Here is a 14012-nt window from a genome sequence, read left to right as displayed (position 1 = left end):
TCCATTCCTTTGGCAGCGGAGGGCAGGCCACAATTTGCTTTCACTTGGAGAGGTGTGCAGTACACCTGGAATCAACTCCCTCGGGGGTGGAAACACAGTCCCAGCATTTGCCATGGACTGATCCAGACTGCACTGGAAAAGGATGAGGCTCCAGAACATGTACAGTACATTTATGACATCATTGTATGGGGGAACACAGCGGGCGAAGTCTTCGAGAAAGGAGAGAAGATAATCCAGATTCTCCTAAGAGCTGGTTTGGCCATTAAACGAAGTAAGGTCAATGGACCTGCTCAGGAAATTCAGTTCCTAGGAGTGCCGTGGCAAGATGGATGCTGCCTAATTCCAACAGAGGTGATTAACAAAATAGCAGCCATGTCCCCACCAACCAGGAAACACGGGCTTTCCTAGGCTTTTGGAGGATGCATATCCCCGAGTACAGTCAGATTGTAAGCCCTCTCTACCTTGTGACACGGAAGAAAAATGATTTCCAGTGGGGCCCTGAACAACAACAAGCCTTTGAACAAATTAAACAGGAGATTGCCCATGCGGTAGCCCTTGGGCCAGTAAGGACAGGACAGGACGTAAAGAACGTGCTCTACACCGCAGCCGGGAAGAATGGCCCTTCCTGGAGCCTCTGGCAGAAAGTGCCTGGGGAGACCCAAGGACAACCGCTGGGATTCTGGAGTCGGGGATACAAGGGATCTGAAGCCAGCTATACACCAACTGAGAAAGAGATCCTGGCTGCTTATGAAGGAGTTCGAGCTGCCTCAGAAGTGATCGGCACCGAAGCGCAGCTCCTCCTGGCACCCCGACTACCAGTGCTGGGATGGATGTTCAAGGGAAGAGTTGCTTCTACACATCACGCCACCAATGCCACATGGAGTAAGTGGATCGCTCTGATCACACAGCAAACCCGGACAGGGAATCCTAATCACTCTGGGATTCTGGAAATTATCACCAATTGGCCTGAAGGTGAGAGTTTCGGACTATCCTCTGAAGAAGAGGAGCAGGTGACATGGGCTGAGGAGGCCCCACCATATGACAAGCTACCAACAGATGAAAGGCGATATGTGCTCTTCACGGATGGCTCCTGCCGCATTGTAGGGACAAACCAAAAATGGAAGGCAGTCGTATGGAGTCCCATACGGCGAGTTGCAGAAGTGACTGAAGGACAAGGTGGGTCAAGTCAGTTTGCAGAGCTTAAAGCCGTTCAGTTGGCTTTGGATATAGCTGAACGAGAGAAGTGGCCAAGACTCTATCTCTACACTGACTCATGGATGGTGGCCAATGCTCTGTGGGGATGGCTGGAGCGATGGAGAAAGGCCAACTGGCAGCACCAAGGGAAACCCATCTGGGCGGCAGAGATGTGGCAGGACATCGCTGGCCGGGTAGAGAAGCTGAGTGTGAAGGTCCGTCACGTAGACGCTCATGTAGGCAAGAAACGGGCTAATGAGGAGCATTGCAACAATGAGCAGGCAGACCGAGCTGCCAGGATTAAAGTCTCTCAGGTAGATCTGGATTGGCAGCACAAAGGAGAATTATTTCTGGCTCGATGGGCCCATGACGCCTCTGGTCACCAGGGGAGAGATGCAATGTACAGATGGGCTTGTGACCGAGGGGTGGACTTAACCAAGGGCATTGTCTCACAGGTCATCCATGACTGTGAGACATGTGCTGCCATCAAGCAGGCCAAGCGGGTGAAGCCTCTATGTTATGGTGGACAGTGGTCGAAGTACTGGTATGGGGAAGCCTGGTAAGTTGACTACATCACGCTCCCCAAAACCCGCCAAGGCAAGTGCTACGTACTGACCATGGTAGAAGGAAGTACTGGATGGCTACAGACATACCCCATGCCTCATGCCACTGCCCGGAATACCATCCTGGGCCTTGAAAAACAAGTCCTGTGGCGACACGGCACCCCGGAGAGGATTGAGTCTGATAATGGGACCCATTTCAAGAATGGCCTCATAGACACCTGGGCCAGAGAGCACGGCATTGAGTGGGTGTATCATATCCCCTACCATGCACCAGCTGCTGGAAAAGTTGAGCGGTGCAACGGACTGCTGAAAACCACCCTGAAGGCACTGTGTGGGGAGACTCTCAAACACTGGGAGCTGCATTTAGCAAAGGCCACCTGGTTGGTCAACACCTGAGGCTCCATCAATCGAGCTGGCCCTGCCCAATCAGAACCTTTGCATAATGTAGATGGAGATAAAATCCCCGTGGTGCATATGAGAGGTATGTTAGGGAAGACTGTTTGGATTAGTCCCACCTCAAGCAAAGGCAAACCCATCCGAGGGATTGTTTTTGCTCAAGGACCTGGTTTCACCTGGTGGGTAATGCAAATAGATGGGGAGACATGTTGTGTACCACAAGGGGACCTAATTTTGAGTGAGAATGGTCTGTAATGTTTCATTGTGTATATATATAGATGTATATAGTTTTAAAGGGATATAGTTTTTAAAGGGTTTAATTTGGGCATGACATGGATGGCATAGAATAAGGGGTGGATAATGTCCTAGTTAGAACATCTGGGACCAGTTCATCATTGTATGGGTGTAACCCAAAACTGTGTATTCTATAGCCTTCCATGCCATTTCCCAGAAACTGGTATCAATGAACCATTTACACCCTCTGCCCATAGAGCCTGACTCCTCAGGCTATAAACTAGGTGTTAAGAGAGGCCTGGGAGGTAGGAGGGTGCTCTTGTCCTCATGACCATTGAGGAACTCCTTGCCCTGAGGGAGGTACTGGGCATTCCTGCCTGAACTGGAGGATATCTAATCTTGGAGTCTTGAGACTTTTTTAACCACTCGTGGGATCCAGAGGAAGACTGCAGATCACCGCTCTCAACCAGACTGCAACCACCACTCTTGACTGGACTGCAACCACCACTTTTCAACCAGACTGCAACCATCACTCTTGACTGGACTGCAATCACCACTCTCACCAACAGGTTTTTCCCCTCTCCTTTTACTTTGGACTCAAGGGGGCCAAAGAACACCACTCTGTTCATGCCCCTGGGTGCTGGATTATATATTTGGGTTTTGTGGGTTAAAACCAATTGTTTGTCTGTATAATCATACTTATTGTATTATTTTATTAAATTGTTATTCTGACTTATAATCTCTCTTTTGAGTTGAGTTCATTTCCCCTGCTGGTTTACCTTTAAACCAGCACACCGAGGAATGAGGAAATCTGCAGAAAATATTTTCTGCAGATTTTCTCATTCAGACCTCAAGCTGCCAGAGATTTTACCAGAAGCATTGGAGAAAACAATTAACATCTCAATGGCTTTTTGTTGTCTAAAAATAGGGATACTAGTCCCACTGGGGTTATTAGATCAGAAGAACCATACAAAGTGACTTAAATCTAGTATAAGCATGAAAACAAATTACCACATTTCTTGGAAATTATTTTGCATTTAATTTCTCTTGTGGTTTTTTGTTTGAATTTTTATTACACTGCAATAAGACAACTATTTCAGCTTCAAAGAAACATCAAAACATCAAATCCATGGGATAGGACCTGTAATCTGACATTCTATCTGAACATCACATTAGTAGGGAAATGTTCACTTACAATAGCCAAGTTTAGATAATACAAATTGCCAGGTGAGGGATGATATCCTCTCTGAGGAAAAAATAAAAGGAGTCACAAAGAGAATCCTAGTATGGCTGAGCACAACAGGCAATTTGATTTAATAGGTGCCTAAGAAAGGTTTTCATGGTGAATGGATACACTGCTGAGGTATAATTAAGAATAATGAGGAGACATTATGGAAAGTACTTCTTCATTTTAGTACAAGGAGACTGTTCAAAGCAAAAGTACCAAAGAAATGGAATAGTCATCACAGGAGACTCCTTGCTTGGAAACTTCATAACAGAACATGAATCAGTTTGTTTTGAGAGATTGGCTGTGTTTCCTGAGATGCTTACTAGCAAATCATGAGACAGAGGATAAATAGATAGGTAAAGTACATTTGTTAATATGTTTGAGTAGACTAATTTTTACAAACCTGTCTACTTCATTGTATTTTTTTATCCTACACATCTTCCAATTGTTTGTTATCTGGGCTTTTAATATTGAGCCTTGTAATATTATACTTAATTAATATTCAGCCTTCTACACCCAAATGTTTCCAAAAATAGTTTTGCAAGAGCAAAAGCTGAGTTCTGCTGCTAAAAAAAATTACATAAAATGTCACATTTTATTCTTTTGCTTGGAATTTTGATATGGAAAATCTATCCACACCACTTCTAAATATGGAGTTAATCATAGGGCTTGCTTTTTGAATCGCTTGACTGGAAACTCAAAGCCACAAGCAGATAGCTGGCTTGAATTCCACAGTGGTACATGAAAATTCAGATTTAGATCATATGTTCCTTTTAATATCATTTGATTGCAAATGACTGGAAATATTTTTAAGTAATGGAAGGCAAATTTTTTGTTAACTATGCTACAAAGAAAATAAAAACATCAGCTCACATATAAACAATTTTTTTCTTCAAACATAGTTATATTCTTTCTAAAATATCAGTATAAATATTTCTCTTTTTCTCCCCTTATTTTACTGAGGTTTTTAGGTTTTACTAGTCATGGGGGAAAAGACAGACAGGAAGGAGAAAACCAGATATGGTCTCTTCTGTATCACTGCGTAGACACTGTCAGAAAGGAAACATTATGAAAGGTCCCAAGCATAGAATTAATGCAAAAAATAAATTTTAGGCCTGCTATTCAATTATATAAATCCATTGATTTATTTTTACTTATTTTTTTCTGCTGTTGAAGGTTAACCTACTCACCATCTAAAATCTACTGGGAACCTATGGCAGGGGTGATAAGTGACAATTTGTTTCTTTCTGATAAAGAAAATTTTAGATTTTCATCTTTCATCTGGGAATAGCTAGACCTGGCAAAAAAATGGGACACCTAAGTCAGCTGTTGGCTCAGTTTAATGCTTAGTTTAATAATAAGCAATAAAAAAGTTCAAGCGAAGTCATAAAGACCTACCAAATGATCTTAGAGACAGGCATGCAGTGGCCTTTCTACAATCCTCCACATCCACAGTGTGCCACCAGCTGCTTTTTTTAATTCCAAGCAATCCAAGTGATAAATTCAGATTCTGCTTTTGAAGGCATCATCCAATCCTTCCCTTTCTCCAGCTGCTACAGGTGGCCTCCCCCTAGTGGTAGGTTCCTGTCCTGGGGCACAAGCAATGAATAACTCACCTTTTCCTCAGAACCATTACCTTGTTTTAACTGTAAATGAGATCCTGCAGTTGCTTCAGGGCAGGTCTGTGATAATTTCTGTGAATTACAGGTGTTGTGCCAAATATGCCATTCAGTGTGACGTGGGGGTTATGTTACCAGGTGAAAAACAGGATGGACTTCTTGGAAGTAAGGACATTGAGATGTATATGTAGGTCACAGCACAGATGGCTGGAGAGATTGCTTGACAGTAGGACAATGGACTCCTTTGATGGGAGACAAAATTTGCTCCTCTAAAACTTGCTTGTTCCTCTATTTAAAGATGGCCTTAAAAGATAAGATGTCCTCAGAGGATCAATTAATTTGGCTCTCCCTCCCTTCAACTTTCAAGATAAGATGAAGGTGGGGAGACACTTAAGGGGGAATATCAGGAGTGCAATTTGCATTCTTAAAAAGTCTAGTAAATTCTTAATTTTAGGGTGAAATTTATTTCCTTCTCTCTTCTGCTATTGCTTACTTCTCTAAAAATGAAACCTACACAAATCAAAAGAAAAAAAACAAACAAAATGTCTCAGGATAAGTCTCAGTAATAAGGAAGACCAATACGAAAATTTTCTCTGCAGCCTTAATCACAAAGTCTTGTGTAGTTATCATGATGTCATTATTCCTATTTTATACACAGGCCTCCCCATTTTTTCTTTTAGCAATCTTGCAGAGTAGGAAAGCATTTTTTAAGCACTCAAAAAGAAGTGCACAGAGGATTTCTTTTAATGTGCAAAGAAGCTGTGCTGTCATTAGCAATGAAGCAGTGCTGCTGAGATCCAAGATTGAGAACATTTCCTGTGCTTGCCACAGAGTCCTACTATTGTCTAAAACAAATCACTAATAATCTTCCTAAAGTTTGCTTATGATGTTATTACTTCTCGTCCTATTAGGGGCACAGGGAAGGTCAGCCATGAAGTCACTCAAGATAGCTAACCACCTTTGTCCCCATCTCAGTACAGAGGCTGGATGACAGATGGTGGGCAAGACATGCAAACATGGAAAAAAAAGTCTGATTTTAATCTCATGTCATCTTTGTCGTCATCGAACGCTGAACAAGGCAGGCTCTAAAGATAAACAGTATCCACTTAATGCCCTAAAATATTTTGTCAAAGTGCAGACACAAAAGTTGTTGAATTATCATTGGCTTTTCATACCTCTGGCATCTCCAGAGTTGCAGCAAATCTCTTTGAACATATAAAATTCTGTGATGTGCTGTGCCAAATGCTCCTCTCACTAAAGTCAGCTTCAGTTTGCATGCATTGTGCAAAGTGTCTGAAGCTGGCTGCACAGCAATGGAAAATTCTGTCTTCAAATGGCCACTTTCTGCTTGTGAGATGAAAGCAAAACGGTTCCTGTGCTCCTTACTAACAACTTCAGTGGAGACGTTGTTCAGTTTCTCTGTTCTTTCTAATTCACAGCATATTCTTGCTGTGGCTTAAAACTTAACAGGAGTGGAAAGATAAGTATGAAGCTACCACAGCTGACTTTTTGCAATTACTGCCCAGGCAAATTAAAGGATCTATCCTATTTTGTATGTCAAACTTAATTTTTTCAGTGTATGCTCCAAGAAAGAGCAAAGAAATGGTGTGAAAGTCTTCAATTCCCCATTCTGATTCTCTATTCTTTTGCTGCAGTGTAATCAGCAGCACAGTTTCTTACAAAAAAGACGTGATTCGGACAAGTAAACAATTTATCTGATTTTCAGTGTAGTAACACTTGTTTTGATTTAGAGTTCTACAGGCTTTTGTATCTGAAAGTGTTGGTAAACGTCCCAGAAAGACCCAAACAAGACACTTAACTGCTTTAGCATTTTAGAAACTTTAATATAAACATGTTTCTGAAAAACCAGTGGTACATTCACATTCCCCTTTGACCACAGAACTGAACTTTTTTCTCGATACATATTTTCATAAAAGACATTTTCTTTGAACAACGCGAAGCAAATCCAGCTGATGTATTTGGATCCTTTTCCTTACTTTTGACAGCCATCTAGTGGACACCACGCAGTGCAACAGAACAAAATTTCTGTCACAACAGCAATGTCTTTGTGGTTATCTGGTGGTGCAAACTGCAGTTCTAGTTAACAGACTTCTAAATTCTAAAAATTCACTATTTTATAATCTAACAATGAAATAATTCGTAGAAGTCTGCCTTAGTTTCTGACTGGAAGAAATGACTGGTAATATAATACTCATATCATATCCACAAAAGGTGGGTGAAGAAAATAAATCTGAAAAGAGAACCATATATTCCCCTAATCCACTTAAATAGTTTTGAATCAGTTGAATATTTAAGGCCACTGATAGAAAAGTCAATTTAGTAGTCACTCTTTATTCAAAGTTTTTCTGCTGTGAGACACCTACATTTATATTCATTTATTTCTATCCAACTTTTAACTTTTGCTTTAAAGTTCTCAGACAAGCTTATATATATATATATGTATATTTGAAATTATGTTGCCATTGCAGAAATTAGTCTTATTGAGCACAGGAGTAAACAGTCGTCTTCTGTTTTACCTCAAATTCCAGGAATGATTTGCCCTCCTGCCCTCAATAGAACAACAAAAATAGAAAACTGTATTGTTTAGGAATCTATGTTTTGTTACAGCTGCTTAAAGGAAAAAAAAATTAGGCAATGAGATAGAAATGTTAGGAAATTTGGGTATAATGAGCCAAATCCTTCATTAGTATTATGATTATTTTGTGCTCCTGGAATATTTAGGAATTCAAACTCAAAAAATATTGATTGAGAGTAAAAGTAGTCATGCTAGTAACAAGGGTAATAGGGTTATGAACTTATGGCAGTACAAGCTGCAAATGACATTTTACAGTAGGGGTCATGCTAACTTGACCTTTCCAATACATTTTTAGATACTTTTTGTGAGCAGATCTCACAGTGATCACACAGATGCAACAAATAGGGAAAATGAATGGCAAAGAGGAGCTTTGCACTGTTCAAGATCATCTAGCAGGATAGTGACAGAACTCTCATTTGATGTCTCATGGTTTAATCTTAGTTTGAGATTGATAAAGTATAGCACATTTGAGTACACAGAAAAAGTTACATAATCAAATTAAATTTTGGAAGAAGTGTATGTGTTCTGATTTACAGCAGCGAATTGTTCTGCAAACTACAGAGAAAAGAGAATTAAATTACTGAAATTTCTTGACATTTTTAGTACTACTTTCTGTATTTTTTTAAAAAAGAGAAACATTGCCAGGCAATGAGCATCTCTGTCAAAATAGGCAATATATGTTTCTTTAATCAGTTCATTTAACAAAGCTGAAGCAGGCCACAGGAATGTTGTCATTTCAGTAAAGCACTCAAGTGGCAACCTCATGGAAACCTCAAGACAATGGCACATAAAACAAGCTAGTGTAGAGAGCAGCATGTACCTTCTGTGACACCAGTGCTAGGCTGAAGTCTAATCGACAACTGACCTGTACTGCATCTTTTCTCTTTGACTGTCATTAGATGTAACTAAATACCAGTGGGTGTTCCTCAAATGAGTTTCAAATTGAGTACTTTATAGGGGTTCAATACAAATACATACTATGGTGCTAACACTTATCCATGTTTAAAAAATCATGTGAAAGATCCTTTGTTCATCCCTCATTCTCTTAAATACTTTAGCAGTACTATTTAAGTTCCCAATAGTATGGCAAATGACCCTAAAGACCTAGTCTTGTTAATCCACACATTTGTAACCTCCGAGATTATGTATCACAACACATTAAGTCTAAAAATGAATCCACATGCTCCAAAAAGACTCCATACAGTACCAAATCCAGCTGTTGGGCTGCCAAGCAACATAGGTTGCCATAAGCACATACTCTCAGCATCACCCACCCTGTGCAAGTGTCTAATTGTTTGCAGACTCCTGTTCAAGGTCTTTCCACTGATTTTGAAAACCCTTTGTGGAAATATCACAGTCTATGGGAAACAGCATCTACTCTCTTTCTCTCCCCTTGCCCTTCAGCTTCTTGGGACAACTGTGTTCCCAAGGAAAGATAAGCCATTCTTCATACCAAATACAACAAGCAGAAGTGCTGGATCTAAACTGTCGTTCAAAGACACAAATGGCTACAGAAGTTGTGCTGCTTGGTGGTGAACAAAGAACTCATTGCAACCAGAATTCAATCTGGTTGCAAAATAGCAAATCTAATGCAGTCAGACGTGTCCAAGCACACACATATGCCTTAAAGCTACCCCAGCACTTTGTTTATTGGGATAATAAGAAATACATTCTTGAAATATTTTTGTAGCAATAAAATATTGTGATTGATTACTTGATAACAAAAGAGCCCTCAACTGCCTTAACAATAGGAGACAGGATAATGAGGGTCCAGCTCAGGAGAGATAGGGCCTGAAGAAAAGAACAATGAAACATCATGTTTCCTCTGGTATAGAGCTCACGGATACTCTCCATGCAGAGGAGCATAAAGCTTCCTCTATCCTAATAGTGGGGTTTTTCCTCTACCAAATTTCTTTTCCTTCAGAATTGTTTGTTTTGTTTATCAGTAATTTTAAAGTATTTATCTTGTGTGCCTTGTGTTTTTGCTCAGCAGCGGACATGACCAGGTCTTTATTTCCCCATTGCTATCAAGAAGCAATTAGCCATGCTAATTTTGTCAGAAGAGTGTTTATTAATTTCAACATTCTTAAGTCAGTGGCATAAATATTTTTCTCTTTTTTTTGCAGTTTCGATGTAGACAATGGTACATCATCGGGACGAAGTCCCTTGGATCCCATGACAAGCCCTGGATCAGGGCTAATTCTTCAGGCAAATTTTGTCCACAGTCAACGTAGGGAGTCTTTCCTTTACCGGTCAGACAGTGACTATGACTTGTCTCCAAAGTCCATGTCCAGGAACTCTTCCATTGCCAGTGATATGTAAGTACATTATAAAATACGTCTAGTCTGTAATTTGTCCACTGTCTTAAGATTTTTCCAGCCACAAGAATTTTTTTTTTTTTAATTCAGAGACAGTAATCACTTATGATACTGAAGTAATGGAAAATTGTTTGCTTATTTCTTTAGTGAAGCAGCTTTCTGGAGGTAAGGATATCATAAGAGTGTACTTGACATGTGTATGCACTCTATTATCTTTGACAGAATAATACTGACAGTCAATACAGGTGTACTAAAACACTACAGAAAACTCCTATTTTCTGGATATTAAGATATTTTCAAGACAAACAATACAAACTCAATCTTCCTTCTTCATGTTATTAAGAAATAGATTCCATTTATTTGCTCTAGCTATTCACTACCTGGCAGAAAAAAACTTCAAGAGAGACAAAAATTATTTCAAATACCCTTTTAACTAAAAGGCAAAATTTTAACAGAAGACCTTCAGAAAGTTATTCTGCTCTCTCACACTGTTCTTCTGTGATGTGAGTATTTTCTGCTAGTGAGTCATACTTTTCAAGTGTGTGTAAATCCAAGGTGCATGTGTAGTGGAAGTCGGCTGCAAATCTCTGCTTATTTGTAAGACAGTAAAAACATTCAAATGCCCTATCTTCTAGTCACTTCTAAGTAGGAGAAATTAATAACTCTTTTTTTTTGTACACTTCTTTGCCTTATCTGCTCAAATTTTATGCCAAGTAGGTGTTTATGGTTCAAGTATATATTACTGAAATAAAGGACCAGGCTTGTAAGAGTCCCTTAGTGAATGAATAAGTCTAAAGCATTACAAATCCAACATTAATATAAATGCTGGTTTTAGTGAAGCAAAACCCAATCAATATCCTCTTTAAAAAAATAGGAGTAGGCATAAAAAAGGACAAGGATTTTCAAAACACATCTGATATTTAACTTGCAGTCAGAACGCTCCTATTTTCAGCATTTTTAGAACTGTTGTTAGTTCATTTAATTATCGCTCTTTTTCTATGTATAGTATTAAGGTAAGAAAAAATCCTGCCTTTATAGAGGGTTAATGTAAGGTACATGTCTCAGTTAAGCCCTGTAGTTTACTCAGTAAGATTTGTGCCCAGTGTGACCAATTGTGGTTTAGACAAAATGGGTAAGAACAAGACCAAGTCATCTTGCTTTGTTATAAGGAAAAATGCTTTTTTCTTGGAAATAATGCCCCCCTTCCAGCAAATGCTCCTCTGACAGATAACCTTTCTTTTAGATGGAGAAGAGTCAAGCTTTTAGTGTGGCACCTGTGCCAGGATACATTTATAAAGACTTTTAAATTCAGGAGGGCAGTCCAGGTCATTGCATTGCTTAGATGAGTCATTTCAATGAAGAATTCAATTAGTACTCCATCCTTGAACTCATGATCCACTTCATTTCCTAGAATTTTGGGTAATATTTCAGCACATGGCAGTAAATTGGATAAACAATTGAATTACTGAAACACCAAGCACATTTTTTCCTTTTTTTCCTGTCTATTCTTCCTTTTAAAACTTTCTTCAAACACATTTAGATATAAAACCTATTGGACCTCACATCTTGATAGATTTTCACAGTCTCCTGTCACAGATGAGCTGTTGTATAAAGAGCATAAATATTCCTGCAACTGTTTAAGTATGGGACCACATTACAAAATGTAAAAGGCAAGTTGCTTTAAGTATGGAATATTAATCATATATATCAGTAAGCCTAATTGTAATAAGCTTGGTTGTATCAGAGAAATGAAGTGAAAGAAAACCAAGGAATGAAAGAGGGGAAAGTTTAAAAAGATGAAATAGAGAGGGAAGGAAATAAAAATCACAGAGGTCTTTATATATGGATTCAACAAGAAACTGGATGTGCTCATGAAAAGGAAACCCAGTGAAGATCATTAAAATAGAGAAACAACTCTGGCTCAGGACATTGCTAAATGAGGTGGAGGATGGAAGAGTAGTCAAGGGAAGTATCATACAACTTTTAGGTTACTCCCTTTTGCGTCTGTATGCATGCTTAAATATTGCATGTTTCTTAAGCATGAGAAAAATATATTACAAAATATACACATCATTCAAGTAATTCAAGTGGATTAATTGTACTTAACAGTTTAATCTAGATCCCCTAGTTCTTCAATACTTGAGCTACCAACCTCAATATTTCAAAAGACATGCATCTTATATTTGAAAGTAATAGAACATAAAGAATTTGGGCATTTCTATTACTCTCAAATACTGTGCTTACAGTAATACATTTAAGTCAGTAGCAACAAAAACAAAACTTCAAGATTTTAGTCAAGTATGGAAAGTCATGATAAGACAGACAGTGGATGGCAGTGCTAAAGTGCTGAATTCATCATTCTGTCATTATTTATTATGCGCACAGCTCCAGCCAAGGAAGAGAACACGTTGTGCTCAGTTGTTTGCAAACCCAAAATGAAAAGATGGGCTCTACTACAAACAACTTAAAGTCAAAGCACAAGATGACTAATAGAATCAGATAGTATCCCCAGAAGAAAGTACAATGCAAGTCATTATTACCTCACAGAGCAAGCAAAGGGAATTTCATTCAGGAAGTGAAGGTGGAAAGTAACAGAAACAAGGTCACAGAAGAAAGAGGGAAAGTTTCTTAAAATCAGAGAGACTAAAGTACATTTTGAAGTGAGGAGCTGGATTAGCTATGGAAAAGAATAAAAGGACAAGTGCAAGGCTGCTCTGATGACAGAAGATTAGTGGGACAAATGTGGGTGCAGTTAAGAGAGGCAGAAAAGACCGTTGTATGTAAGAAAGGAAAAGAAAATAAAATGGAGTGGGAGTCAGTAACACATTCTTTCAATTATCCCTTGGAAGAAATAGCATGGTCCTTGAGAAGAATAAAAGCAGGACATGGAGATGACATGAGGAGATTAGAAAAAGCTGTTCAAGGCTGTGAACTGAAGATGCAGGTAGTCTAGACAGGAAGATGCAAGGTCCAAGGCAGAAGAGCACTGATGTGTTGTGAAGCCCTGCTGTGGGATTTTCAGCAAAGAGATGAGGATGTGCAAGAGAAAAAGTAACTGAGCAAAGCACTGAGGGGTACTAAGCCAATATGAAAAATTATAGGACAGGATCTGTGATGGGAGATGGGGCGGGGGGGATGGAGAATAGAGGATGGAAAACAAACAAACAAACAAGTCCCCAGCAGTAGTGTTGCAACATAGAGAAAAAGAGAACCTAGCTGAAAGATGAGCAAAATGATCAGTGTTGTTGTGGAAGAATTGTTAGGTTTATATTTGAAGACATCAGTAAAGCAGAGTGCTTCGCGTATGTCTTGCCCAGGTGGCCTGATTACTTAACACTTAACAGTTTGAACTGCTGTGGCTGCCCAGAACTTGGAAAGGCAGGCAGAAGCAGAAGTGGTAATACTTTTTATTCCCTTCTTGCTAAGGGATCACCGCCCTGGTTAATGGAGCAAGAGATCAAATTAGTAGACAATTTTCATTTTAGCAAAACCCAAGTCCCTAGCCAGGTTAAAAAAGGGATTCCTAGGAAAAAAGCCAACAACCAGTCCACTGGCTGCATCATAGCCCATGTTTTACTGCCACTCTAAAGGGAGAAAACATATATTTCCCCCATGATCCTGAAGAAGCATAATAGGGGGTAGCAGACTAGACCAGAGCACCAAAACATTCTCAGTAGACAAGTCTGCCTGAGCTCCAATAGATCTTCTGAGTGTACCTCCCTTAAGTCTATCCTTCTCCCATTTCCACAAGATCATAGAACATAGCTCAGATGCAACATTCTGGTCCTCTCAGAACTTGGACAACTGAACCTCACTCACTAAAAAAGTAACTGGTATGGGGAGTTTTACTCCTTCTTTAAATCA

At 39.5% G+C, this 14012-nt stretch overlaps 1 protein-coding gene across 2 annotated transcripts in view; it reads left to right on the top strand.

Moving 5' to 3' along the window:
• Positions 1-14012, top strand: part of LOC108495468 (cAMP-specific 3',5'-cyclic phosphodiesterase 4D) — a 297598-nt gene that overhangs the window by 156580 nt on the left and 127006 nt on the right. For both annotated transcript variants that reach the window (XM_017811176.1, XM_017811175.1), the window contains one exon: positions 9957-10148. In XM_017811176.1, coding sequence (XP_017666665.1) covers positions 9957-10148 — 192 coding nt within the window. The remainder of the gene's footprint in view (positions 1-9956; positions 10149-14012) is intronic.

The sequence above is a fragment of the Lepidothrix coronata genome, unplaced genomic scaffold (genome assembly GCF_001604755.1).
Source record: "Lepidothrix coronata isolate B3197 unplaced genomic scaffold, Lepidothrix_coronata-1.0 Scaffold31, whole genome shotgun sequence".
Lineage (NCBI taxonomy): Eukaryota > Metazoa > Chordata > Aves > Passeriformes > Pipridae > Lepidothrix > Lepidothrix coronata.
The sequence above is the reverse complement of the archived record's forward strand: the minus strand, read 5'-3'. Positions and strand labels throughout refer to the sequence as shown.